Source organism: Grammomys surdaster, unplaced genomic scaffold (genome assembly GCF_004785775.1).
Source record: "Grammomys surdaster isolate TR1022 unplaced genomic scaffold, NIH_TR_1.0 164, whole genome shotgun sequence".
NCBI lineage: Eukaryota > Metazoa > Chordata > Mammalia > Rodentia > Muridae > Grammomys > Grammomys surdaster.
The window spans coordinates 2,266,341-2,293,174 of record NW_021604612.1 but is presented as its reverse complement, the minus strand read 5'-3'; the positions used below and the strand labels follow the sequence as shown (position 1 = coordinate 2,293,174).

Below are 26,834 nucleotides of genomic sequence, written 5' to 3'. Positions count from 1 at the left end.
CTCTCTCTCTCTCTCTCTCTCTCTCTCTCTCTCTCTCTCTCTCTCTCCCCTCACCTCTCCCCCACCCCCTCCTTTCCATCCCTGGCCGTCCTTTCTATAGAAATTTACAGGCTTCATCAATGACCACACTAGCCTTCAGAACGCAAAACTCCCCACCCCTCGCCGCCCCACACCCACCTCCCCACCAAGCCCCGGAGCCATATCCAATCTTAATGGAAAGCTGGATTATTTCAAAGGGAAGTTAAAATACCCACAAACGCTTGGGATAACCAAACAGGTGACTTAGTCCTGGGCCATCCAGGGATGTTCAAAGTAACACAGATTGTGTGAACTGTTTCATCCGTCTTTGTAACCAGCCCAAATCCAGATTTTAAACATAAGTCAATAGGAGAGAGAGAGAAAACAACAACAACAACAACAACAACTGAGGTCTCCAGCCACAGCCTGGATCAACATTTATAATCTACATTTCTCCCGGGTGAACTCAAGCCCAAGACCATGGGTTTATGTATTTACTCGGGCCGGAGGAGGAGGAAGTGAGGGAGTCCTGGTGCCACAAGAAAGCCCTGGCCAGGCGCTAAGGTCGTAATCACCTGGGGGTGTGGCACGGGGGTGTGTGCTGAGAACCCGGCATCCAGCCCTGGGAAGCCCGGGTTCTGCCTGAACTTAAGGGTTCCCGGGTCACAGTGAGGGACACCCAGTGTGGGATACAGCCCGGGTTGACTGGACAGGGTCGGGCAGGGTGCAGCTGCTCGGTGGGCATCAGGACCACCGGCGCCCATGCGAAGCTGGGGGCGAGGAGAAACTCGGGAGGAGGAGGAGGGACGGGCTGGGTGGCACCGGGCTGGGGGCATCCCAGGTGGAGAGGACCCTGCAGCCTTTGACCACTGGAGAGAGCTGCAGAGCGAGCTGCGGCGCGGCGGCGCCCCCCCCCCCCCCGGGGGGGGTGGCCCTGTCCCGGGCAGCCGGTGCTGCGCGCTGCGCGCCACCTTTCCCGCGGCCAGAGCGGGGCGGAGCCCGGAGCAACGCGGGAGCCCGGGCGGGTCACAGTCCCCAACGGCTTGTGGCATCCAGGGCGGCAGGCCCCTGACTCAGCCGCACTCCCGGACCCTGTCTTGGCCCCCTGCGTGGTACGGGCTCAACTTTCTCGGAGCCACAGGTGGCCCGGGCGTGTTCCCGGGGTGTGCGTAGGGGGTGGAGTGGGGGCACTGGTTCTGTGCGTGCGCCTCTCGCTCCTCCGCCGCCCCACCCCAGGTCCCCTGCAGCATCTCCATCTCAGCCCTGCCCATCATCTCGCTGGCCCCGCTCGCAAAGTTGGAAAAGGGGTGTCTCTCCCACGGTGACTGCCCCACCCCAGAACCGGGAGCCTTGGGGGCGCACGAGGCTGAGTTGCTGGGGCCCACCCGCTGAAATCTCCTTAACCCTGCCCTGTAACTGACCCTTAGGGAAAAGGAGGAGAAAGGACCCCCCAACAACCCAGCACGTCTACTGCGCATGCTCAGAGTTGGACAGCTCCAGAGAGGGAAATTTAAAAACGGTTCGAGCTGCGACGGTGGCCAAATTGCAGACGGCGAGGGGGCGAGCGCAAGGGAGTCCCCCTGACGCAGCGCCGCCCGCCCCCACCCAACCCAGGATCCGCTTCAGGTACCACGGTACTACCCGGGCTGCGCGCCCCGTCCCACCCGCGGGGGCCCCCATCGGGGCTGAAGGCTTCCCACACCTGCTTCAAACTTGGCTTAGAGGATTTAGGGGCGCCCCCAGAGTCTTATTTAATGATGTTTATGGGTGGCCGGGTGGGTGGTGCAGTGCATGAACTGGTTTGCCGGCACCCGTGGGGGTCTCCTTCCAGGGCGAGAGCCCCAGGGATGGTCCCCCAGCCTCATCAAGATCCATTTTTTTCTGATGATATCTTCATTTTCAAGCCGTTCATAGCTGAAGAGTGGTGGGGAATGGGGCTGGGAACCGAATGGAATTCTTCAGATTTCTATTTTGCTTGGGCTTTTCAAAGCTTGGCGTTTCCATTTAGGGGCTCTCCCCTCCCCCGCTTCCCTTTGGATTTGAAAGAACTTGGAATTTCACTCACTCTCCATCCTTGGCTCTTAAACCCTGCAGGATTTTCCTGCGATTGTGACTCCTTTGCGGGTCTCTGCCCTGCCTACACCGGTGCTGATGGGAACTTTCTTTTACTTCTTTTTTTCCCCCCTCCCTAAGGAAATGATAGAAAGTGACATCCAGTCCAGAATGTCAGGAATGATCAGAAGCTCCGGGCACAGCCAACACCGCCCTTCTCAGGAATACAGGTGAGGGCGGGGCTGCGTGCTGGTGGGGGTGTCTGCCGCTTCCATGAGCTGAAAAGTGTGAGTTTCAGAGGCTCCCTGCAGTTTCCTGTCCCCTCTAAGGGAGCGTCTCTCCTGGGTTACAGACTGTGAGCAGCCTGGCAACCCCAGCAGCTGCTGCCCCCCCCATCCAGTGACTCCAGCAGGGGCTCTAGGAAATGTTCCCCACCCCTCAAAGCACCCTGGATGTTGGGAGTTCTTAGCCTGGGCTGTGTGACTTTTAGTAAGTCCTCTGCCCACTCTGGTCCTGGTTTTCTTCTCATCTCCTGTGGAATTAGATGACCTCGGGGTCTCTTTTGAAAGTGAAACCCAAGTAGAATGGCTCTCGAAATGGGATCAAAGTGGGGGTCGTGGGGGAGCCTCATAGACCTTCCCGCTTTGTGGAAAGCCATTTGGGGGTTCGGCCAAAAAAAAAACCCCAAAAGACAAACAAACAAACAAACAAACAAACAAACAAACAGGTGGGAGAACTGAAGTCCAGAGCAGAGCGCAGTGAGGAGCCACGGGGAGGGAGGAGGGAGGAGGGAAGAGAAAGAGAAGGAAAGTCCCCTGCTAGCCTCTCTTCCTTGAGATGGAGTACCCTGACCTGGTTCCCAGGGACCTAAAGCCAGCACCATGTCTTGGTTAAGTAGTGGGGCCACGATGGGGGCTGCCGCGGGAAGGCCAGGCTGTCACCTCAAATCAGCCCTGTTTACCCAGGGGCTGTCTGGCTTGGGAGGCCCACTGCAGCAGCAGCAGCCATGCCTGCTGAGGCCACGGGCAGCCTCCAATTAGAAGAAGGCCGTCTCAGGACACAAAGGAGGCCAAGGATTCAAACAGCTGGGTTTTTCTTGTGGTGGTGGTGGTGGTGGTGGTGTGTGTGTGTGTGTGTGTGTGTGTGTATCAGTTACTGTACCCATCATTCCCGGCCTCTGCTGAGCCCATCACTCAGGTGTGGAAACTGAGGCAAGCCTTACCCAAAACCTAGGACCTCTGGGCTTCCTTTCTTGCTGTGAGTGGAGGCTGTGTGAGCATCTCCAGCTTGGGTAAACCTGGCTTCTCTGACTGTCTGGCACTTCTTAAACCTCAGTTTCTTTATCTGTAAAATGGAGCCAAATGGCCCCAGGGGGTATGGGGTTGCTGTGGCAACTGAGTAGCCTCTTCTGGCTCAGCTTGCTGGGGGTGTGCTCTCTGAGGCATCATTGGGTTAACACCATGGACAAGAGAAACTACCCTACAGTTAACAGGTACCCAGCAGGCCTGACATGTGCTCAGGGTGGCTCTACTGTTGTCAGTGAGATGGCTCAGTGGGTAAAGGTGCTTGTGGTTTGAGCCTGGTGAACCGAGTTCAATCCCTGGAACCCATGTAGGAGGGAAGTGAGTCCCCAAATTGTCCTCTGACCTCTACATGTGTGCTGTGATATGATGTCCTTCCCCCACCCCATGGTAAAAAAATAAATAAATAAAAGCTGTAAACGGTCACGCCTTAGGCTGCCACAAGGATTCACGCCAAAGCTGGCGGGGCACAGGCGGCTTAACTAGTTTTGTTATTGCTGCTCCCAGTTCAGCCACGTTGGGATGTGTAGGAGTCAGAACCACAGAGAGCCTGCGGGGAGTGTGGGGTGGGATCCCCGAATCCGAATACCCGCCCATCAGCCACCCAACGGAGGCTCAGCGCGAGGAGGCTGGGCTACATGTCCAGGCCAGAGCAAGCCAGAGATTGCCTTCAGCACTGCTCGGCTCTAAACCCAGGGGAGGGCAGACAGAGAGCCTCCTTGGGGGGGGGGGGATGGCAGGTGTATCCCGCTCACTGATTGGCTGGTGACTCGGGACTAGCAGGCCCCGTGCTATCTGTCCCAGATTCGGAGGTGCTGGGACCCCAGTATACCTTTCCCATGTATAGCCATCTATTTGATAGTTAAAGCATCCAGATGGTAGAAACCACTAACCCCAGAAACCTTTGCTACAACTGCTGGTGGCCCTTTGTCTTAGACTGCCACCTCTTGCGGTATAAATGGTGACTCTCGGGATAAGTGGTGACCAGCTGCCCCCAAACCATCCTGAGCACACAGCATTCCTGTGACAAGCTGGTAAGGGAATGAATCCAGAGATTAGCCAGGGTGATTGCTCTGAGTCCTCAAATCTGAGATTGCTACAGACTCCTAGATCATGTCCCTAATCTTACCCCTTCTCCCCCGCCGCTGGTAAAGGTCACAAATTACCTCACCACTGTGTGACCCGTGGACAAGTTATCATCCTCTCTGATCCACTCTGTGAAACGAAATCTCTGAAAACCAATCAACAGGCTGGCCACAAGGGTTTTGTACCTGCACCGGGCAAGGCGTTCAGTCAGCCCAGGATGGCGCTCGCTCCTGGAAGGGAAATTTTATAATTCTCTGCGCAACACTCCCATTTTTCTCCCAGAATAATAGAGGTTTATGGCTTCTCATTTGCCCTCCAGTGTCTCTAGGGACTACTCCGAAGATTGAATCCTGTAGGGTGTGACTCCAGCCACTGCTGGGGCCCCCCACACAGGCCACAAGCAGCTGCCTGGTGTTCCATCCCCCTGGGGCTAGTTTAGCCGTTAGTTAACTTTCAATGCTCCACGTTCCAGGAGGGCGTTGCTGGCTGCAGCCAACCGCCCAGTTCTGGGGCAGCTGTCAGGGGTCAGTGGCGGAGGCCAGACAGGGAGCAGTCACCAGTCTCTCTTCCTAGGGGCTGACACCAGAGCCAGCCCCCAGTGTCTGCAGCTCTCTCCCTGAGTGAGGAGCCTGGAGCTTTGACAGCTTTAGCTGGGTTTCTTCTTAGCTCAGAGGGTGGGAGCGAAGTCCTCTCCCCAGATGTCAGGGAATAGTTCTTAAGTACCTGCTGAGTACTAGGTGCTAGGTGCTAGGTGCTTGCTCAGTCCCAGCAAGTGTTGTCTTTGTGTTTTCCTTACATCGATGACCCTGGCTTCATCTCCATCTGCAGATGAGGAGACTAAGGCTAGGGACCTCACTCGCTCACAGGCTTAGATGTGGAGAGAGGGAAGGAGAACAAAAAAAAAAAAATTCTGAGCAGATGTCTCAACTTTTGGAACTTAGTTCAGAGAGATCAAACCCAGTACCTTTCCTCCAGAGTGGGAGCTGAGCAAGGGAAGGCATTTTGGTGTGTTCTTGGGCCCACGCCCACTCCCGGTGTTCCATTGAGAGTTCTTTCCCTGATCCTTAACTTCCCAAAATGTCAGGGTCTGCCCTAAAAAAGGAAGGGGTCCTGGGAAGAGAAGTCCCCTGTCCCCGAATGATGGTTTCCTTCAGTAAACCACAGTGCCAGGCAGACCGGCTAGTTCTGTGTTGACAGGATAGATGGGTGAGCAGACAAATCCTGTGTAGTGATGGGAAACTATTCAAAAGCCCCTCGCTGTGTGAGGCGGGACACTGAACCTCTTAAGGGAGGCGCCACCCACCAGCTGTAACCTCCCGGGTAGACTTACAGGGGGACTAATGTCTTTACACCCTCCATTTTCAAGGTCAGAAAATTGAATAGCATCCCAGCTCCTGTATAGACAAGGAAGAGAGGTGGCCTCACTGGGGTCCAGTTGTGCTACCCCAAAAAAATTCGCACACACACATAGACACACACACAGACACAAACACACACACACACACAGACACACACACACACATACACACACACACACAGAGTCCCAAGTTTGCTATTGTTCTAGATAGTAACAACACTCCTCTTTCTCCACAGACCACATCATTTCATGGTATACCCACTCTGTCTCGCAGGGAATTTCTGAGCGCACTAAATAGCATTTAACTGTCTCCTCCCCCTCCCCCCCGCCCCCCCCCGCCCCCTCCGCCTCACCGTGAGCCATTCTGAAAAGTATCACAAAGAACACATTAGCTGGGTAAACACAGCCCTCAAAGGCTTAATCCTGGAGACAAGAACGGTTTGTGGAATTGTAACAGTTTCTCATCACCCACAGCCCAGGAGGGTGGGGCACCTCCTTGTCATCAAGATGGGGGATGGCTCTGAGTCCCTCCCTCCAGTGTTTGCGGGCAGACCCCTCCTGAGACTCGTCCAAGGGAGGAGCGGAAGATACAGTGCGAAGTTAAGAACGGGGCTGGAGCACACAGTGTCCCTGGACCTGTTGTCTTCCTATCCTCATGTCTGCCCTGCAGTGAGAATCGTGATTCCGCTTTCTTTATGGGGAAACTGAGGCACAAGGGTGGGGGAACCAACTTGCTGAAGTCGCACAGCTACAGAGAAGTAGGGGTCAGATTTGAGCTCAAACAGGCTGTGTCTTCTCCTGTACGATGGCAGTGCCAGCTTTGCCCACCATGGGCTTCTGTCTCAGCCATGGGGACAGAGATCCTTACAGAAACCGTAGCCCTCCGGGCACGGGTTCACCCTAGCTGGGTGCCCGCTGGGCTCTTCAGCACATGCGTGATCAGCGGGGACACGGAACAAGGCCGCCGTGGAGTCCAGTCCACCTCGGTGGGCAAATATTTGTCACGTGAGGGAATGGCAGGCAGAGTCGGCTACTCTCGTGTGTCTTGTCGTCGTCTAGGCATTTAGCGACTAGAAGGGAGTAGACGGTCCTGGAAATCAGCGCGAGATTTCTCAGCTGTCCAAGCCTGACTAATTAATTACAGCATCAATGTTAGGGGCGGGTCAGAGCTCAGAGACACTGAGCCGGCTTGGGAGGGCTTCCTGGAGGAAGCGTGGGCGGGGCTCGGTTGGCAGTAGCAGCGGAGGAAGCTGTTCTGACACCAGCTCAGCTGCTGACTCCGCCTCTCTTTCCCACCCGAGCAGGCAGACAAGAGATACCCACAGGGTGTCAAACACACGGCTGTCTTAGCCCTCAGAGGCTAGAGACCTGTGGACATATGCCCAGAATGGCAGCCCTCATGGGGAGGACTCGCAGGGCCGGGCCGGCTGGGGAGTCCGGGTGGCTCTGAGCAGGGGACACCGGGAAGGAGCCAGAGTGAGCGTAGGAAGCAAGGTGGGCAGATGAGCAGAAGCCACTACGGTTCGGTTCGGTAGAGCGGGTCCCCCGCCCCCTTCCCCCGGCAGCCAGGAGAGCCAGCTCAGAAATCCGCCTGTCTCTGCCTCCCAAGTGCTGGGACTAAAGGCGTGCCCCACCACCACCCGGCTCCACTTTTGTTTTGTTTTGTTTTTTTGAGACAGGGTTTCTCTGTGTAGCCCTGGCTGTCCTGGAACTCACTCTGTAGACCAGGCTGGCCTCGAACTCAGAAATCCGCCTGCCTCTGCCTCCCGAGTGCTGGGATTAAACGCTTTTTAGGATGTGATGAAGCTGTGTGCTTCCCCCGACACATGCTGGATTGTTTCGGCCAGTCGGGCAGAGTGGCCACGGGAGGGGCTGCAGGCCAAGGGCCTCTCCTTCAGCTCAGCCCCACAGCCTGCTACACGCCATGCTCCTGAGGCACGCTGCCTGTGAGCTGGGGTCAGAGGTGACCTCCTAGCTGCCAGGGGCCTTGGGAAATGCAGACTGAAGGACTACGGGATATGCGGCCGTACCACAGACTCTCCTTCTTGGCCATCCGGGGTCAGTTAGGGAGCCCACCTGCTTAGACATAGGAAAAATCAGCTTGCCCGTTTGGGATATGTAGAGTTGGCGTGGATACCCTAAGGGCTGAACACTGTTCGTGGCCCAATCACGCTGAGTCTGTACTCCTCAGAGGAGTGAACAAGTCTTATGAGCACTCGCAGTTGCAGGAAGTACCTCTCTCCTCTGCCGCCTGATCTTCACCAGGACTGAGAGACAGGGTGTGGCATGAGTGTGCCCATTTTACAGCCGGGTAAACTAAGGCACAGAGAGGCACAGACGCTCATAAACAAGTCTCATGAATGCTGATAGACCGTGTGTGGGGGGTTCGAACTAGACCTGACCCCACATTCCCTAATTGGGAGAGGTCTGGGTGGTATGGGGGTCAGTAAAGAACAGTGTGCCTGAGGCTGTGTGCAAACAGGGAGATGTGCTATCTGGGGAGTTCGCTGGAAAGCCAGGGTCAGGGGAACTCTGGGAGCCCTCTCAGTATTGATGACCCCTGAGAATGACAACTGCCCTAGGGTCTGAGAAGGATGCACTGTTAGGGGTCACCCTAGGGACCCCTGAACAGGTGCTTTAATTTCCCTGCTTAGCTAGCCCTTGTATGCTTAGGCTAGCCCTCTGTCTGCCCATGCTAGTCCCCTGTTTGCTCAGGCTAGTCCCCTGTTTGCTCAGGCTAGCCCCCCTGTCTATTCAGCTAGCCCCTTTGTATGCTCAGGCTATCCTTAGACCCACTCAGACTCTCTGAGCAAGGTGAACTGTAGCCACAGAGAACACCTGAGTTTTCTACCCCCTGCTTGGTCCCAAGAGAGTGGGGGTTGAGCATCTGGAAAGTAGGGTGCGTTTGTGATTATTGAGCGCCTACTGTGTACAGAGGCCGGTGCTGGGCTCTGGCTGTTCCTGTGGAGGAGACAAAGTCTCTTGCTTTAATACTGGGGGTTCCTGGGGTCATTTGCACCCCATAAGAGGTTCAGCCCCTGTCTTATCCTTGTCGATCCTCCTGACCCTCAGGGTCCCCAGAAACCTGGGTGGTGACTGCTGGGGACACTAGCAGGGCTCAAGAGACCAGAGGCTTGTAGACAACGATAGGACGGACTATCAGGGGCCAGAGAAATGCGCGCCTGAGAGGGAGAGGCCAGCTGCACGGAGAGGAAAAGGCAAAGCATACACCGTGAGCGAACAGAAGGCGTGGGGCCCCTGATTGGAGGCCGAGGCTGTGAAAACCGCCCGTGGCATCCCTGAAGCCTTAGGACCCATCGCACACGGCTCCTGGGTCAGAGTCAGACCACCCAGTCAGTCACAGGGTGAGCGCACTCCCCGGTACCCGGTACGTGGGAATCACCTGAGCACGGGGTGAGCACGGGGTGAGCATCCACTGCAGATGCCCGAGTCGCATCCGTAGGAAGCCTGCACGGTGACGGGCAGCTGGGCGGTGACGTGGGCAGTCAGGTGAGGGATAGTGATTCTGTGGGAATGAGATTGGTCCACGGGGGGGGGGAAGGAAAGGTCGCTCTCCCTCTAAGGCTGCTATCCCCATTATGCAGATGTAGAAACCAAGGCTTAGAAAGGTTCAGAAGCGCACGACGTCATCCGAAAGGAAGGATGAGGCCAGGACTTCGTCACACAGCCCGTCAGTCGCAGTGACAGAGACAGGGACTCAGAACGGAGAATGGGGGGAGGGGTGCAGCGAGAAGAGCTGGTCGCAGGCGTGTGGGCATCGGGGGCGTGGTGACCCCAGGATTTCTCCTCACTGAGGAACAGAAGGACAGACAGTAAGTGGAACAGGCTTGCAAGGCCCCAGGGCCAGGCCAGACTTTCATTGCCTTTGCAAGTATCCTATAGAGGAAAAACTTACTGTGAATCCTGCTATAGGCGCTTGCTCTCTGTCTGTCTGTCTGTGTATCTGTCCCTCTCATGATAGCAGGAGACATCTCAAACCACATCTCAAACCACCCTAGGAACCATCTCTGGGGGAAAGGGGTGGTCTGAGGTGTCTTCATCTTTATTCTCATTCACACCCATTTTACAGATTGGAAAAACCAAGATTGGAGGTCAAGTGTTGTTCTGAGGGCAAGAAGCTAGGATAATTCCTAAATCAGGAGTCTTTCCTGTAGCAATGCCTTGAACCCAGAGTTTACACTCTATGAGGTACTGGGAGGAAGCGAGGCTGCGCGTGAGTGCCTCCCGGATGGGGAGACGCTTGAGTCGGTGAGGGAGAAGTCTGAAGGCCCTATGCAGCTGTGGAGAGGAGTACTGCAGCGTGCTCCTGGACTGGACAGTGAGGACAGTCCATACCCGGTCCTCCCGTGCCTCAGATCCCAGCCCCTGTGTGGAAAAGGGGAGGGGCTTTGCAGTGCTCCGTCAGGGGAGCACAGCGGGGTGGGCGGGGCCGAGCAGGGCTGGCACATTGAGACAGACATTCTCTGGGCATGGCCGAGGCAGGAACACCACAGACACCTCCCCCTCCCCACGAAGTGACAGCAAAGCCCCAAAATAGAGAACAGGCCCAGCTTGCACTAAAAGGTGACTATACACTGTCTCATTTGATGCTCACAGCGGCTCAGGGGACGGGCTGGGGCCTCAAGGGACTTGCTTAAAGCCACATACTCAGGGTCCCAAGGACCTGTCCAGTGCCAACTGGCTCAGGGTCGTCTCTAAGTGTGGATCCAGAACCCGAGTATGACCCTTCCGCCCTGTAACTCTCTTTACTCTGCTGCTACAGACTGGCTGAGAGCTCTGAACTCAGGTCGGGGTTGTCACCCTAGTCTGCATCAGGACATGGCTGAGACCTGGCTTGAGCCCCTGTCACCCTGAAAAGGGACTTTTATTATACTGACCTCAGTTTCCCCATCTGTAAAGTGAGCCATTCTGCTCTCCGTAGCCCTCCTGCTGTTCCCAGATAAGGAATTCGGGGATCAGAGGGCAACTCTAGCAGGGTTGGACCCGACAGTTATACTCAAGTCTTTCTTGAGATCACTGACCTGGGTTCGGTCTGTTTCAACCGGCCATGTGGGCAACGAAGGTCCTCGGTGAGCCCCACAGGGGTAAGGGTAGAATGATGGGCTACAGAGGAGTAGTGGGAGCACTCAGTGCCAAGGATGATGGGAGGATGATGGAACTGGATCATGGATGACCTGGCTGTCCACAGGTAAAGGAAGATGCCCCCTCCCAGGGGAGCCAGGAGCCCTAACCATCCTGTCCCTTCCTGGTTAAGACCCGGACCCCAGTGTGGCATCGCCTTGTGAGGAAGAGAAGGAAGGCTGGGCAGACAGGGAACAGCAAAAACACAGACTGAATTTGGGGTGCTGAGGAGCTGGCGACTGCGGGAGGCACAGGAGGGACTGAGGGATGCTGGGAAAGTGAAGCCACCATCAGGACAGCACCAACCCCACACCGACACTTGCTTAGCACGTTTAAGAATTATCTCTGAAGGTCCTTATTCTATGGGAAGCAGTTCAGGACCTAGGGACAGCTCAGGGACTCAGTCTCTCCATATGGAAAATGGGGACACCCACCCCCCCAGGGCCTGACTTTAGTTAAGGGCATCTCAGTAACTGTAAGTGGTTGGTGGCCATGGTCAGGCTGTGTGTCTGCTGGCTCCGAGCCTGGCTATTCTTAATAACGACGCTCATATTGGCGTTAACGGTCAACGCTAAAGAAATGGTCACAGAGGATGTGTTGGGAACCCGGGACTGGGACATTTGTCTGTGATTTACAGATGAAAAGCCGAGCGAGGTTCAGAGAGGTTAAGGGGGTGATTTAACGGAAACCAGGATTAAAGTCACCCACTTGAGCCCCTGTGCCTCTCAGCCTCTGTGTGAACTGTTTCCTGGATTTGCCTCTGGCAGGTTCTAGTCCACGCTGGCGTCCTAGAACATCACAGAGTTCCCACTTTGTGGAACCCAACGGCTGGGTATCCCCCTCGTCTGAGGGCAATGGGGAAGGAACAGGGGTCTCACCAGCATCCCTGGGAGGTTGGCTGGCTGTGGACTGAGGTCAAGAGGGTGGGGTCAGCCCCTCCCCTTTATACCATAGTCTCTGGGGGCCTAGGGAACAGATGGCATAGGCCTAGGCCAGGGCCAGGACTGTCACTCAGATGAATGAATTGTGAGCAGGCCAAAGGGTTGGGCCGCTAGGAAACACAGAAACGACAGCATTGAGACTTAGAACAATGGGGCCACGTGCTACAGGGGCAACAGTCATTTGTGGCACAATGGGCCACCAGGGGAGAGCAGCCTGGCCAACTGTTGCCACTGACATGGACCAGCCAGTTACCAGTGACTTCCAGGTCCTGTTTTCCTACAAGGCGACCAATGGCCGAGGTCGCTCATAGTCACCTGATACCGGCTTCGTGAGCCCAGACCTGTGACGGCTGAGCAGCGGTGGTGGTCATGGTGACGCTAACTGCGGCTCTGAGGACAGAGATGGGAAGAGAGAGAATGTGAGCTTTGGAAATGCCAGGAGAAGGCCATGTGGGAAACCCCACAGATGCAGGAGGGACCTAGAGGCTGAGGTTCTAGGGCACAAGCCCCCCTTGCTCCTCTCTGAGACCCTGTCACACACGGGTTTGAACTCGAGTGTAAGATATAGGCTGTGGCCGATTGGTAACAGAGCAGACAGCCCCTGGTACTGAAGAGACGGTGCTGGGATAGGGTATGGGCATCCCAGACAGCAGACACAAGGGTGCTAACACAAAGCTGTTGGCCACATGGCACATGGGACTTCAGGCATACCAGTGTCATCTCCCTGGTTAGGGTCTTATCCGGCACAGCCTTTCTGCAGAGAGCTATGCATGTACTTGACACACATGTCTGTTAGCCTGCTCCAGAGGCTGCCTGGGTCATGAGGAAGAGCCCTGGCTGCAAGCTGTGCCACCTGTTCCTGGACCCCCACTTCCTGTGCTGTCACATGACTGTGACCAAGTGACTGTGCTGAACCTCAGTTTAGGGGACATGGTATGCATATACCTTATCCAAAAGAAGTGTTTTGAATTTCCAATTTGGAGGTTTGGGGAATATTTGGGTACTCACGGTGAGCCGTGTTTGTGGAGGGACCGGAGACTATGGGTGTCTTGTGTGTCATGTCACACGCCACAGTGTGAAGGGGTTTACATATGCTAGCATTTACAGCGAACCCTCAAATGATCCACTGCGTGGGGCTTTCCACTGTGGCATCATGGAAATGCTCAGTAACTTTTGGATTTTGAGGTTTTGGTTTTCGGAATAGGCTCCTGCCTCCCATGCGGGAAGATGACCTCCCTGGGGACCTTCAGTCGCTGTCATGGCTCACAGCCGTGGATGTGCCTCGGCTGCAGCAAATGGCAAGTGAGAGGATAGACCTGGGCAGCCCCAGTGTGCCACATCCACACCCAGGTAGGTTCAAGGGGAGGAGGTGACCCCAGCCCTGCCACAGGGAGGTTCTTCTGTCTCTCTGGCCTCTCTGTTCATACCTGTAAAATGGGAAGAGTCCCCTCTTTCTGGCAGCATGTCCATCCACACCTTAGTGAGATGCTAAGCCCCGGGGAAGAAGACATCCTGGGAATTACTCAAACACCTCACACTGTTAGCAAACTCACGTTGGGCCAAATGCAAACTGAGTCCCATTCTTGTACATGCTAAGAGTGGGAATTAGATTTTCTGAAGACAGTAAGAAAATGGAGACAGCAGGCCAGGTAGTTGGCAAGGCCAAAAGCCTTTGCTGTCTGACCCTTTAGAAAAACATATGTACTGCCCTCTGTTCTAGAAGGTTCTGAGAGAGTCCTGGACTTTGTAGGTGCTCCATAAGTGACAGGGAGCTGTAATCAAAGAAAGTGAACTGAAGTCAGCGCTGACAGAAAACACTGGCCAAGATGCCACGGCTACACAAGACCAGGACAGAGGTGGACATCAGTGCCTGGCCGGATTGGCTCTGGGGCAGGTCATTCGAGCAATGTCCACAGTGATTAACTGCGTCTTCCATGAAGGACGAAGAAAAATTTATTTGCTTTTGAGACAGGGTCTTTCTAACTATCACAGGCTGGCTTTCAATTCCAGATCCTCCTGCCTCAGCCTCCTGAGTTGCTGGGATTACAAGGCGTGTTCTGCCGGTGCCTCTGCTGGAAAAAGATATTTTAGACTTTTTTTTTTAACTCATAAAGTCTAGATCCAAACTATTCAGTCATGACGTTTACAGTGAAAAACCAGCCACACACTGTATATAAATGAACAGATGTGGCTGTGTGCCAATAAAACTTTATTGACAAATAAAGGCCATCAGACTATGGGCCAGGTTTGGCTTGCTGATTAAGTTTTCTAACTCTAATCTAGAGCCCTGGAAGATAGCTATGCAGCATTGGAATGTGCCTCCAATCAGCTTCCTTATCTGCAGAGAAAGTGAACAGAGCTATTCTTCCAGAATATTTCCAGTGGTCCATACAGGAGGCATCTTAAAGCAGTTGGAGTTTGATATATGACAAAATAAGACAGGGTCTAGCAGTATATGGCAGACCATGTTTACTTGATTAGAGATGGTGCAATGAGAATCTGTGATCGATTAGTGATGTCTGTCACAGGCCCGGCACAGGAAGTAGGTATATGTCTGTTATTCTTGGGCTAATCTTTAGCAGACTAGCAGAGCTTCAGGGAGGAAGCGGTGGACAAAGCACTTGTATGTTAATCTAGAGACCCCCAAGGAGCCATGAAGCTTTAGGAGATGACGCTAAATTGACGATTTAGCTCGTAAAGGACAGGAACCAAACTAATCTATCATCACCGCCATCACCAGCTCACGTTCATAGAGATTTCATTACATACCCAATCACGTGCTAAGCCCTCGGTAGGCAGTACAACATTTAACCCATGACAACTTTGTAAACAGGTAAGGGGTAATTAGAAATGGGGACGCTGCGGCTGGCCAGGCTACACAGGTTATAGGGTTCCCACTATTAACCATCACATTCCAGAAAAGATTCAGAAGCACTTCCTGCATGCCTGGTCATGGGGTGGACGGTGGCCCCCATACTCCTGCGATGTGTGATGGACCTCCCACTGTGGCCACCATTTCCAGCAGAGCGACTTCTCTGTGCCTTCTTCCTACAGGTGCTTTGGCTGGGACGGCAGACCTGCATGTGGGTGCAGCGCCACGCCCCCTCCTCCGTAGCCAGACTGCCATGGTCCCCAGAGGCACGCTGGGCTTGAACCCCATAGGCGGCCACAGAACCAACGTAAGTGCTATTACACGGCTGGGAAAGAGGAGGGTGTCTGTCCCTCCCTGACCTTCTGTCTCCATCTCTCCAGGCTGAGCAGATGAACCAGTTCCCCGTAGCAGGCCAGTCATCATCGGGCCTCCAGGAAATGCCACAGTTATATACTTCGGCTGCCCAAATCCAGTTCCCCCTGCCTCCGGGGTCCCAGCAGGTACCATAGGCTTGGAGACAGACTATCCTGGAATCGCTTGTACCAACCTTTCTGAACCTCAGTGTCCTCCTCAGGCTCCCAGGGATAAGATGCCCTCTTTGGCTACACTTTCATACCACTCAAGTCTGTCTGGGCACACAGAAGCATCTCCTTGCAGTAGGAAACTGAGCTGGGGTTGTGGCTTACATCTGCCTGTCTCACAACTCTCTTCTCTCTGCCAAGTGCCCTCCTGCAGGCCTCTATGGCAGTCCGTTTGCAGCTCGGCCTTCCTACCCACAAGCCCACATGACGATGCATTCCTCTCAGGAGCCACACCCCAAACACTACCCGAAGCCTATCTACTCCTACAGGTGAGATCTGACTGCTCAGAAGGAGGCAGGGCTGGAGAGATGGCTTAGTGGTTAAGAGCACTGACTGTTCTTCCAGAGGTCCTGAGTTCAATTCCCAGCAACCACACGGAGGCTTGCAACCATCAGTAATGGGGATCCAATGTCTTTGTCTGGTGTGTTTAAAGAGAGTGCCAGTGTACTCACATACAATAAATAAATAAATGAGTAGTTTAGAGCCGGGCGGTGGTGGCACATGCCTTTGATCCCAGCACTTGGGAGGCAGAGGCAGGCGGATTTCTGAGTTCAAGGCCAGCCTGGTCTACAGAGTGAGTTCCAGGACAGCCAGGGCTACACAGAGAAACCCTGTCTTGAAAAACCAAAAAAAAAAAAAAAAAGGAGCATAGAGCAGGTCACAGGCGGCAGCTCCGTACCCAACCCCAGAAAACCGAGAGAAAGAGGGACTCCCAGGAGCTTTAACTCAGGCAGCATCCCAGGTAAAAAATGAATCACCCGTGATGTCTGCTGTTAGAAGTTCTAATCCAGAGGCTGGCCTCTGAACTTACACTACTCAGACCTTTGAAGGGCCACTGACAAGAATATCAAACAGCTAGAGGTTGACATCACTATTCTGAAGAAATCCCTCGTTTCACTGTCTGAAGAGACCTCCTAAAATCACAAAGATCCTTATTGGACTTGATTTACTCTAGTACAATAGAAAAGGCTGTGTACAGCTCTTGACTGTGTACAGCTCTTAAAGAAGAAGGTTGCCTTTACATAGACAAGACAAGGAGGGTTAAAGAGAGCATGAAACAGGTAGTGAAGGCCCTAAGAAAAATCAGAGAGAGAAAGAGACAGATGAATGCTGGTACAAGAATTGGTTTTCAGCCTCTCCAAGGTTGTCAACCCTATTTCCTCCCATCTTGGGACCATTATTTGGGTTCTTTTTGCTTTTTTCTGCTGGTCCCTGGCCTCAAATAGGTGGACTAACTCTGTGATACAACAGATAAATAATTTGGTAGCAAAACCTACTCAGATACATTATCATAAGTTAGCTATGGAGGACCACGAGACTCAAGATGAGGTTGTTACTTTATACAGGGTGTTTCCAAAACCCATCTCCACCCAACCTAAAAGGGGGGACTTCTGCCCCTAGACCAAGCAGAGAGGGGCCACCCAGAACCCACTCTGACGGGCGATCTGAATTCTTGCTTAGGCTGTGAGGCTAAGCACTCCAAGGGAATATAAATAAAAGATAAAAATATCTATCTGGGTTCCCTGAGGGACAAGCCTGACTGCATAGGGGTTGATGTCAAAAGTATCCCCTCTCCAGGAAAAAGACATTGGGATGAGTATGACCCTCATGCCTCACTGGACAACGACAGGGGGACTGGAGCCATTACAAGGTCCCCTTCAAATACTGGAGGTCAGGCCTCTATCCCCGCCTTCGCAAGTTTAGAATTGCCACAGCCCTTCTATACTTAGAGAAGGGAAGAGATGTCAGGGGCAGCCCTGCTTACCCACTGAAGGCCTAAAATCAGCCATAGGCCTAAAATCAGCAATAGGCCTGTCATACATGTATACTAACACCAAGTCTTGGGTCTCAGTGGAAAAACATTGAAACAGATGGCTATAAGCTAATGTAAATAGGCAGCTTTTGTGGAAATTTACCAGCCTGAGTAGTCATAGACCTTGAAAATAGGTAGCCTTGGCAGACAATACCAACTTAGATAAGGACAATCGAGTCATAGGCAGAGTCATAGTGACTTGTCCCCGGAACCTTCACCCAGCCGATACCTGGTTCTGAAGATATCTGTATTCCCCCTGAACACCCACACTCCAGTGTCATTCCCTTCCCTACATCCTGCCTTTCTGTGTTTATAACCCCTGTGTGAATGAATTATGATTTGAGAAAAAATAAATTAAAAAAAAAAAAGGTAAAAAGAAGGAGGGAACAGGGGCTGCCTTTGGAGCATCTTAGACAGACAGGAAAGGTGACCTGACTCCCAAGTGAGTGGTCCTCAGGTGGGACCCACTCTTGGGAGGGACTAACGACCCTATATCAGATACTGGTTCTCCATGGTCACAGACTGTATGGCTCGGTCTCTCCGAGCCTGTTTCTTCAGATTAAAAAGTCAGTCGTAGAAACAGCAGTGTGTATCTTGGTCTTTGGGGAGGGGGCATCTTGGATGAAGTCTAAAAAGCCTATGGGAGTGGGGGTCAAAGGGCAAGCTGGATCTACCCCCCCTCCCCCCGCTGTGGCTGAGTTGAGGAGGGTGGGGGAGGGATAGGCACAGACTCAAGGAAAGGTGCTAATAAGAAGCTAACACTGGGAATGTGGAGGGTACCAAGCAGGGCAGAACTCCTGGGATGAGGGGACCTTGCCAGAAGTCACCTGACTGAGGCTTGTTTCCATCCCCATCTCTGGCCCCAGCTGTCTGATCGCCATGGCCCTGAAGAACAGCAAGACTGGCAGCCTGCCCGTGAGTGAGATCTACAGCTTCATGAAGGAACACTTCCCCTACTTCAAGGTGAGGGCTCTGCCTCTCCCTGACTTCCTCCGCATCACACCAAGCCACAAGATGCAATTCACGAAGAGAACAGGGCAATAAGACCGGGCTGGGATGGAGAAGGGGAGCTCCTCATGCATCTCGGGTGTAAAGAGGGGAGGGGCCGGGCTAGCTATTCAGCACAGAAGCCAGACAGCAAAATGCGGAGCCCACCTTGAGCAAGAGCCTTCGCTCGTGAGTTCAGAAGGGCTTAAGAAGATTTTGCCAGCTGCTGGAGTGCGGTTGACTGTTAGTCAGCCTGTAAACGTCAAACCCCAAAAGACCAAAAAGCAGCCAGGAATCTCGGATCACAGGATCTGGGGCCTGGACAGTATCCCAGGGAGAAATGCTGGAACACGCGGGTGAGCTAGGGTCCCAGTATCTGGTTATCCGGCAGTGAAGTATGAACGTTTGGAAAGGATTTGCACCGAACTTACTGGGCAGCGCCATAGCCTTTGGCATCAGAGATGAGAAAGGACATTCCTGAAGCCCTGGACTATGGTTCAACTACAGATCCACAGCCACCAGGACAGGAGCTCCTGCCTGACGCGGTCCCCACTCTTCCCTCTCATCTCCCCAGCTTATATTGTAGACAGAATTCCTTGTGTCCTGCCCCGACAGGCGTGAGTGTGAGTGTGCCCAGGCAGGGAAAGATTCACTAGTGGGTGTCACCTGAGGCATCTACCGGGTACCCATGTCTCCCCGCAGACAGCACCTGACGGCTGGAAGAACTCGGTGAGGCACAACCTGTCCTTGAACAAGTGCTTCGAGAAGGTGGAAACCAAGTCCAGCGGCTCCTCACGCAAGGGCTGCCTGTGGGCCCTGAACCTGGCACGCATCGACAAGATGGAGGAGGAGATGCACAAGTGGAAAAGGAAGGACCTCGCCGCCATACACCGCAGCATGGCTAACCCCGGTGAGCCCCGACCCACCGCGCATGCGCACACGCCGCCTCCATAGCCTCCCACGGCTCCCCGCCCCTGTCTAGAAGCCAGCAAGTGCGGGAGTCCGGTGAGAAATACGAAATGCTGCGGTCCCTGGTTTCTCACTCCGCAGCTCTGAGATGGCATCTGTGGGTTTGGAGATAAGGAGCGGCTGGAGAGACAGCCGGGTGGTTAGCGTTTTCCTGAGGAAAATGAGGGTTTGCTTCTTGGTATCCAGGTCGGGATGCTTGCATCTGTCTGTACCCCCAGATGCAGGGGATTGGGCATCTTTTTCTGGCGGGCACCCATGTAGATGGGGTGAGGGTGGGAGAGAGAGAGAGAGAGAGAGAGAGAGAGAGAGAGAGAGAGAGAGAGAGAGTGAGAGAGAATGAATGAGAGAGAGAATGAGAATGAATCTTAGGTAAAAGGGCACCATGACAACCTGTGTCTCTGAGCCCTGTCCTAGAGAGGCAGAGATGGGGAGGGGGAGGTCCTTAGGGCTCACTAGCCAAACAGTCTTGCTGAATAAGTGACTCTAGGTTCAAGTACAGGGCGCTGGGGGGGCGGGGCATCAGTGTTCCACTCAGTAAAGGGGAGACAGGTTTTAGCAGGAAGTGGTGGAAGGCCCTGTGTGGCACCCATCCCAGGACTCCCAGGCCTTGGTCTAAGCTTGCTGTGAGTTCCTGAGTTCAGTAAGGAACAGTCAAACATGAGTGATTCCCGGGGCTGGGTGAAAAAGCCCACACTGCAGTGTGAAGACTTGAACCCCAGAATCCAGGTAAAGGGGGTGTGGCAGTGCACATCAGCAATCCTGGGGCTCCTTGGGCAAGGTGGGCGCTGGAGATGCATGAGCTGACCACAGACCTTGTCACAAGGTGGAAGGCAAGGGCTGCCACCTGAGATCCTATTCTGACCTGGATGTGTGCTCTGTGTACCCGCGCATGCATGCACACACATGCACATACACATGCACATACATGCACATACACACACATACACATGCACACGTACACACACATACACACACTTTTTAAAAGAGTGATTTCATTCTTTGTTGTTCTTCTCACAGAAGGGAGTCCATTTAGCCCACGGCAGTGAGTTTCAGTGTTGGGTTTTGTTTTGCTTTGCTTTGTTTTCTTTTCTTGCACAGAGCGGCTAGTTCTCCTTAATCATCAATGGTCTAGCTGTCTCCTGGGACCTGTGTCTCTGCCTCGGCTCCCTCTGGCGGGACTGGTGGAAGTCATATGGCCACCGGTCTGTGCTGTAAGGTCCTGTCTGGAGGGGAGGGGCTGTTAGAGTTTGATGGTAACTCCCCTCCAGTTCCATGAAGGTCTTTTAATGGCCTGGGATGCCATCACATCTCCATGGCAACCCAGTGCCAACAGAATCACACCATCTCACAGAAGAGGAGACCGAGAGTCTCAGATGGTTGCTAAATTCATATGGGTGGTGGCATAGGGACTCAGGACCTGGTGACAGAAGGGACTTCCGAGTCACATATCCTACTTGTCTACAGAGGAGCTGGACAAGCTCATCTCCGACCGCCCGGAAAGCTGCCGGCGTCCTGGAAAACGAGGGGAGCCCGAAGCCCCCGTGTTGACTCACGCCACCACGGTGGCCATGGCCCACAGCTGCCTGGCCATCTCCCAACTCCCACCGAAGCCACTGATGACCCTATCCCTACAGTCGGTACCCCTGCACCACCAGGTCCAGCCCCAGGCACACCTGGGCCCTGACTCCCCGGCACCAGCCCAGACCCCACCCCTTCATGCCCTACCCAATCTCAGCCCAGGGCCTCTCCCCCAGCTAGCCATGGGTAGGGTTCCCGGGGACTTCCTCAACATCAGCACTGACATGAACACAGAGGTGGACGCCCTCGACCCCAGCATCATGGACTTCGCTCTACAGGGTGAGGTGTAGGAGATGGGGGTTGGGCAGGGTTGAGGGGAGAGAAGGAGCCCGGCAGCGGTCTGCCTACCCCCACCCTTAGCATCGTCACTATGACAACCACCCCACCTATTAACACTTAAGGAGCACCTGCTGTATACCATCCAAGCACTTCCTAGGCATCATTTGGTTCCGCCCTGCCACAGCCCCTCGGCCCTGCCATCTCCTCCTTGTTCTGCTGATAAGTATATTGAAGCGAAGAGAAGTTGAGTCACCAGCCTGGGTCCCCTGGCTGCTCACTGGCAGACCCAGGATTTAAGCCTAATATCCCCAAACTTTTCTTCAGTAATTGCTTCAAAGTTACGCACGCTAAGTCGGGCGGGGTCACACTACAGCACAGTGGCCCCTTCCGTAAGTCCAGGGAGAGACAATGAGTGGACAGACGCATCCAAGAACCAAGCAGGGTATCAAGTGCGCACCAGCAGAGGCTCCTAACCCATCCGAGCCCTAGCGCGCATGCGCTTGCTGTGTGCCGGCCCTGGTGCGCGGTCCCTCACTAGGGAACAGAACCGGATGGCAGGTGAGTCAGTCAGAGAGCTGTAGAAAGGCATGTCCCACCTCCCTGTTCCTTTCTCCCTGAACGAGAGAGTGTCACCAGCGTGTGACATGGAAGCAGCATGTCCTCCCAGCTTTGATCCTGAGACGGCTGCCCAACGGGAACCAAACGCTTCCCGTTCACTGTGCCTCAGATGTGGGTGTTTGGATCGTCATCTTCCACTGTGGCTCAGAGACTAAAGTGGCTTTCTCAGGGACACACAGCAGCAGGGGGAAGACCAGGGCTGGGCCTCAGCTTCTGATCTGCTCTGTGAGAACGCAAGGCCTTGAACACCTCACATGATTTTTACTTCTGGTCCCAAGAGGTGTGTGGGGGGGTATTTGAACCCAGGGCTGGTTGGCCCTAAGCCAACTCACCCAAATGCTTTTGTCATTGCAAGGTAACCTGTGGGAAGAGATGAAAGAAGACAGCTTCAGCCTGGACACTCTGGGGGCCTTCGGAGACTCCCCACTTGGCTGTGATCTAGGAGCCCCAAGCCTGACCCCTGTCTCTGGCAGCAGTGACCAGTCCTTCCCCGATGTGCAGGTGACGGGTCTCTATGCTGCCTACTCCGCCGCAGACAGTGCAGCCCCATCCGTGGCCAACCCTGCACAGTACCTGGGTACACCCGGGAACAAGCCCATCGCTCTGCTTTAAGTTGCTGGCCTGGAAGTAAAGCACCTCAGCTGCACCATATCTCTAGCTGATGGTTGATATGGAAATGACAGCTTGTGGTTCCTCCTGCTCCCCAACAAGGCCGCCACAGGACACTCCTGGGGCACCCAAGTCAGAAGCATGGGGAAATGGCAAGCCCTCTACCTCCCCGTCTTCTGCAGGGCCTGAGACAGAGGTATGGCCATGGTGAGACATGGCTTTCTTTTAGCCTGGCTCCTGGCAGAGCTCTGGATGATCAGCAGACCGTCTTGGGACACAGTGGTGTGTCACGGAGACACAGGAGAGAAAGCTCCGAGCACACACACTCTCCTAGGAGAGGAACCTCTGACTACGCCTCAGAGCATGGCCTACAGCTGGAGAAAGGCCCGGTCAGCCTTGGAAGTGACGTGGTTGACCTCTGCCACAGGCTTCTGGCCATTGCACCCACAGTGTCCAGAGCCATGCTATTGAGACTGTGTGTAAATTTATTTATATTTATTGTGACTCCATCTGAGATCCCTACAATGAGACTCACAGGGACTCCCCACCGTTCAGCAAGCCTAACTCCCTAGTGACCCCCGAGTCATGTCTCCAGCCTGCTCAGTCAGCCCCCACCTCGACCCCTGCGGTTCAGAGATTGAGCAAGCACTTTTGCTACTGGGAAGCGCCCTGTCATTTTCCTATAAGGTTTAATCATGGCTCACAGCTATTCCTGGGGATACACGGGAGGGGAGGTACCGTAGCGTTGACTTTGAGGAGGATTTCTCTAAGACCTGCGGGGCTGAGACAGGAGGAAAGGGCAGAGACCTGTCTGTGCCAAGTTAGAGACATGAGGCAGGAAAACATGAACCTTGGGCCCTGAGCGCCCATAATTCTTTGCGGCTTCACAGCGAGGATACTGTTGGCACTGGGCGGCGGCCTCTTCTTTGTCTGTGTTCACATCACTGTCTTGTCCCGTGACTGGTTTTTTTTCCAAGTGGAGGTTCTGCAGGCAGGTGGGCCTGTTGGGGAGAAGAGTGGGGGTCTCCTCCACAACCTCTTTTTCACCTCAATATCTGACCCCACGTCTGAGAGTTCACAGCCTAGGTTGTTCAGAAGAAGAGCAGGCAGACCAACTGTCTGGAAGGGCAGTGTGAAACATCCCTGACTCCAGATGGTGCAGCCCAGCCCACCCGGCCAGCCTTGCTCGGCTGCTGTGTGCCCGGGCCCTCGAACAGTCATGCTGTTTAAATGTTAAGACCCCATATCTGGGCAGTGCCAAGACTCTGTAGCTGTTGTACTGAATAACTAACTGTCTAGTGTCAATAAAGGCTGAACAGCAGCTGTGTGGCTCAGTGTGGACGGCGGGGGACAGGGGGGGGATGGGGGAGGAGAGGGGTAGGAACAACGGACAGTACACAGCACAGAAGCCCAGTCCTCTGACACCAAGCGCCCGCTGAATCAGCCCAGGGGTGGGACATCAGTGAAATTCACGAGACTGACATTTACTGTCCTTCAGAGTGAACACTTGACAGGTAGCATCTTGGGAATGAATTGTAGACAATTGTCATCTTCTCCCGTAATAGATGCTTGTGTGTGTGTGTGTGTGTGTGTGTGTGTGTGTGTGTTGGGAGGGGTGGAAGAGGGCTGGGCCTACACGTGACAGCCTTGGGGTCTGGTGGAGCTGTTCCAAGCTGGGGACAGGGCAGCAGAAAGACTCCTGCCTTCTCAACATCTGCGACACGCCAGGCCAGGGATGGTCACTACTGTGAGCCCTTGGAGAGGCCGTGGCTTAGTACTCAGTTCTTCCATTTTGCTGGTACAGAAATGGCATCGTGGACAACTTCAAATAACCAGTACCAGGCCCCCTACCCCACGGCTTATCCGTCAAGTGTGCCCTGTGACAGAAGCTCAGTCAACAGAAGCATCATGTCCCCAGTCTTGAGACTGGTTACTGATCGAGCTGCCCGCTGATACCGAGATCTTAGCCCAGTGGGGTTCTGGGACTTCTGGTCTTTTTTTTTTTTTTTTTTTTTTTTTTTTTTGTTTTTTCGAGACAGGGTTTCTCTGTGTAGCCCTGGCTGTCCTGGAACTCACTCTGTAGACCAGGATGGCCTCGAACTCAGAAATCCACCTGCCTCTGCCTCCCAAGTGCTGGGTTTAAAAGGCGTGCACCACCACTGCCCGGCTTCTGGTCTCCTATATGGGGATAAACGTGCCGTTTTAAACTACTGTGTTATTGATCCACAGAAAACCAACCATACTGATGTTATAAGGGTAAACTGAGGCTGAGAGGTGCATCAGTGAGAGGCACCAGATCCCACTTGTCCGCTGGTTTAAAGAGACACAAACCTCTCCCAGAACTGACTTCCGGGACTTTAGACACCTGCCCTTTCTCCCAACAGCAGTTGCTGGGGTGGGGGGGTGGGGGTGGGGGTGGGGTAGGGAAAGGCTAAAGACCTGCTAACAGTTGGAGGCGGAGCCACGATCCCAGGATGACGTGTTTCAGATGGCCCTGGGATGTGATGCTGGCCTCAAGTCTCCAAGCCTCCTAGTTCAAGGACAAGTGACATTCAGAAACTAATTGGCCTCCTGTCCGTCATACCCTTAGGCCACCTTGTCCGGCAAGATGTGCCCAAACCACGAACGCCTGTCCCTCTGTATAGCCCTCGGCTCAGCCAGCAGTGTGCCCAGGGACCAGCACTACCAGGTCACGGAAGCCATGTCAACTTAGTTTTGAGGACTGTTTCCCCTGTCCTTGGGGGTGTTCAGATCCCATAGGCGTCTTCAGTGGCCTCGGCCTTGACTCTCCCTACCTTCTGGAATCAGGCAGTTTTCTCTGAGTAAAACACGGAAACCTGGTGTCTTAGTTGTTTTCTGTTGCTATGATAAAGACAATGGCCAAAAGCAAAGGGTTTGTTTGACTTACAGGTCACTGTTCATCACTGAAGGAAGTCAGGACAGGAACTCAAGCAGGGCAGGAACCTGGAGGCAGGAGCTGAGGCAGAAGCCGTGGAGGGGTGCTGCTTACTGGCTTGCTCCTCATGGCTTGTTCAGCCTGCTTTCTTACAGAACCCAGAACCACCTGTCCTGGTCTACCTGACCATCCAGTGGGCGGGGCCATCCCATGTCAATCATTAATCAAGAAATGCCCCACAGACTTGTTTACAAGCCATTTGGATAGAGGTATTTTCTCAGTTGAGGCTACTTCATCCCAGATGACGGTAGCCTGTGTCAAACTGAAGAAAAACAAGGACACCTGGCCAAACTCACTGAGGACCAGCAGCTCCTGGGCCCTTAATGCTCCAGGTGAGATAGAACTCAGGGCTGGAGAGATGGCTCCGTGGTTAAAAGGACCAGGATTCGATTCCCAGCACCCAGGTGGCAGCTCACAACTGTCTATAACTCAATTCCGTAGGATCTGGCACCCTCACATAGACAGAAAGACAGACAGACAGGCAAAATCATCAACGCACATGAAAGCAATTTTTTTTTTGCCTCGAACTCAGAAATCCGCCTGCCTCTACCTCCCAAGTGCTGGGATTCAAGGCATGCGCCACCACCGCCCGGCGAAAGTAAATATTTTTTAAATGACTCTCTAGACCCTGAGTGGGGCAGTAGACAGGGCCAATTTGTTTTGTTTGGCACAAAGGGGCTTGCTCTGTAGCCCAGGCTATCCCAGAACTCATGGTCCTCCTGTCTCAGGTTCCCCAGTGCTGAGATGACAGGTACATAGCATTATACTTGGGCAATCCGAGTTTTTACACGCACTGCTGCTAAGTCTAAGAATGGACCAAGTGATGGGCATGGGTGTCCAATGAAAGAACACAAGGAGTTACCGGGGCTGCCTCTGCTGCCACAGCAGAGCCCAGAACTTAGCCCAACTTACTTCGGGGTCACGGCATAAACCAAGAAAGAAAGATGGACATGCTACAGTCTCCGCCAAGCTGAGGGTGAACCCGCCTGCCTCTGGGAAGGTCTGTCTCTATTGGGCTGGATCTGCCTTGGGAATGTTCTAGAACTGAGATGGGAGCCAGAACTGAGAGGGGTGGGAGGGGAGTGTGGAAGTCAGGAAGGCAGGGAGTGAGGCAGAGCGCTGAGCGTCGGAGCCCAGGTGCAGGCTGTTGACCAATGTGTGAACTTGGAGCGTCTCTCACACACTCATGTCTTGTCTCAAATATTTCTTTGCCGGCTGCTGGCATTATGACCGGAGACGGAGGAAGTGTTAGGAGTTGGGGCCTGACAGGGAGAAGATTGCAAAGCTCGGACTTGGGAGGTTCTGGGTCCTGCTTCAGGGAGAAGTGATGTCATGTCCTCCCCCTGCTCTGCCTTGCCTGCTACGATGGATTGAAACCATGAGCCCAAAGTAAATTCTCCTGTCGTCTGTCAGATATTGTAGCCACAGTGTCAAGTAACAGACACAGCAGGTTAGAAGGCAACTTTTAAAAAAGTGTACGTGTCTTGGTGTTTTGCCTATGAGGCAGGAATGCTGGTGTCTCACTGCTGAGCACTGAAAACCCTGGAGGTTCCTCTAAGAGTCAACAGAGAACTGTCAAAGGAGCCAGCGGTGACACAGACCCAAAAGAACGGAAAGGGAAAGACAGGAGCTGAAGACGCACGTGCGCCTCTCCCCTGCTGCACTGATTATCACA

The 26,834-nt window shown here is 53.9% G+C and overlaps 1 protein-coding gene across 1 annotated transcript; it reads left to right on the top strand.

Moving 5' to 3' along the window:
- Positions 1 to 2,214: 2,214 nt before the first annotated feature.
- On the top strand, positions 2,215 to 22,206 carry Foxn4 (forkhead box N4). Its single transcript, XM_028765373.1, has 9 exons — positions 2,215 to 2,300; positions 13,102 to 13,247; positions 14,952 to 15,076; positions 15,150 to 15,269; positions 15,492 to 15,619; positions 18,030 to 18,126; positions 18,853 to 19,060; positions 20,584 to 20,976; positions 21,950 to 22,206. The coding sequence occupies exons 1-9, from the start codon at positions 2,215 to 2,217 to the stop codon at positions 22,204 to 22,206; spliced, it is 1,560 nt and encodes a 519-aa protein (XP_028621206.1).
- The last annotated feature ends 4,628 nt before the right edge of the window (positions 22,207 to 26,834 follow it).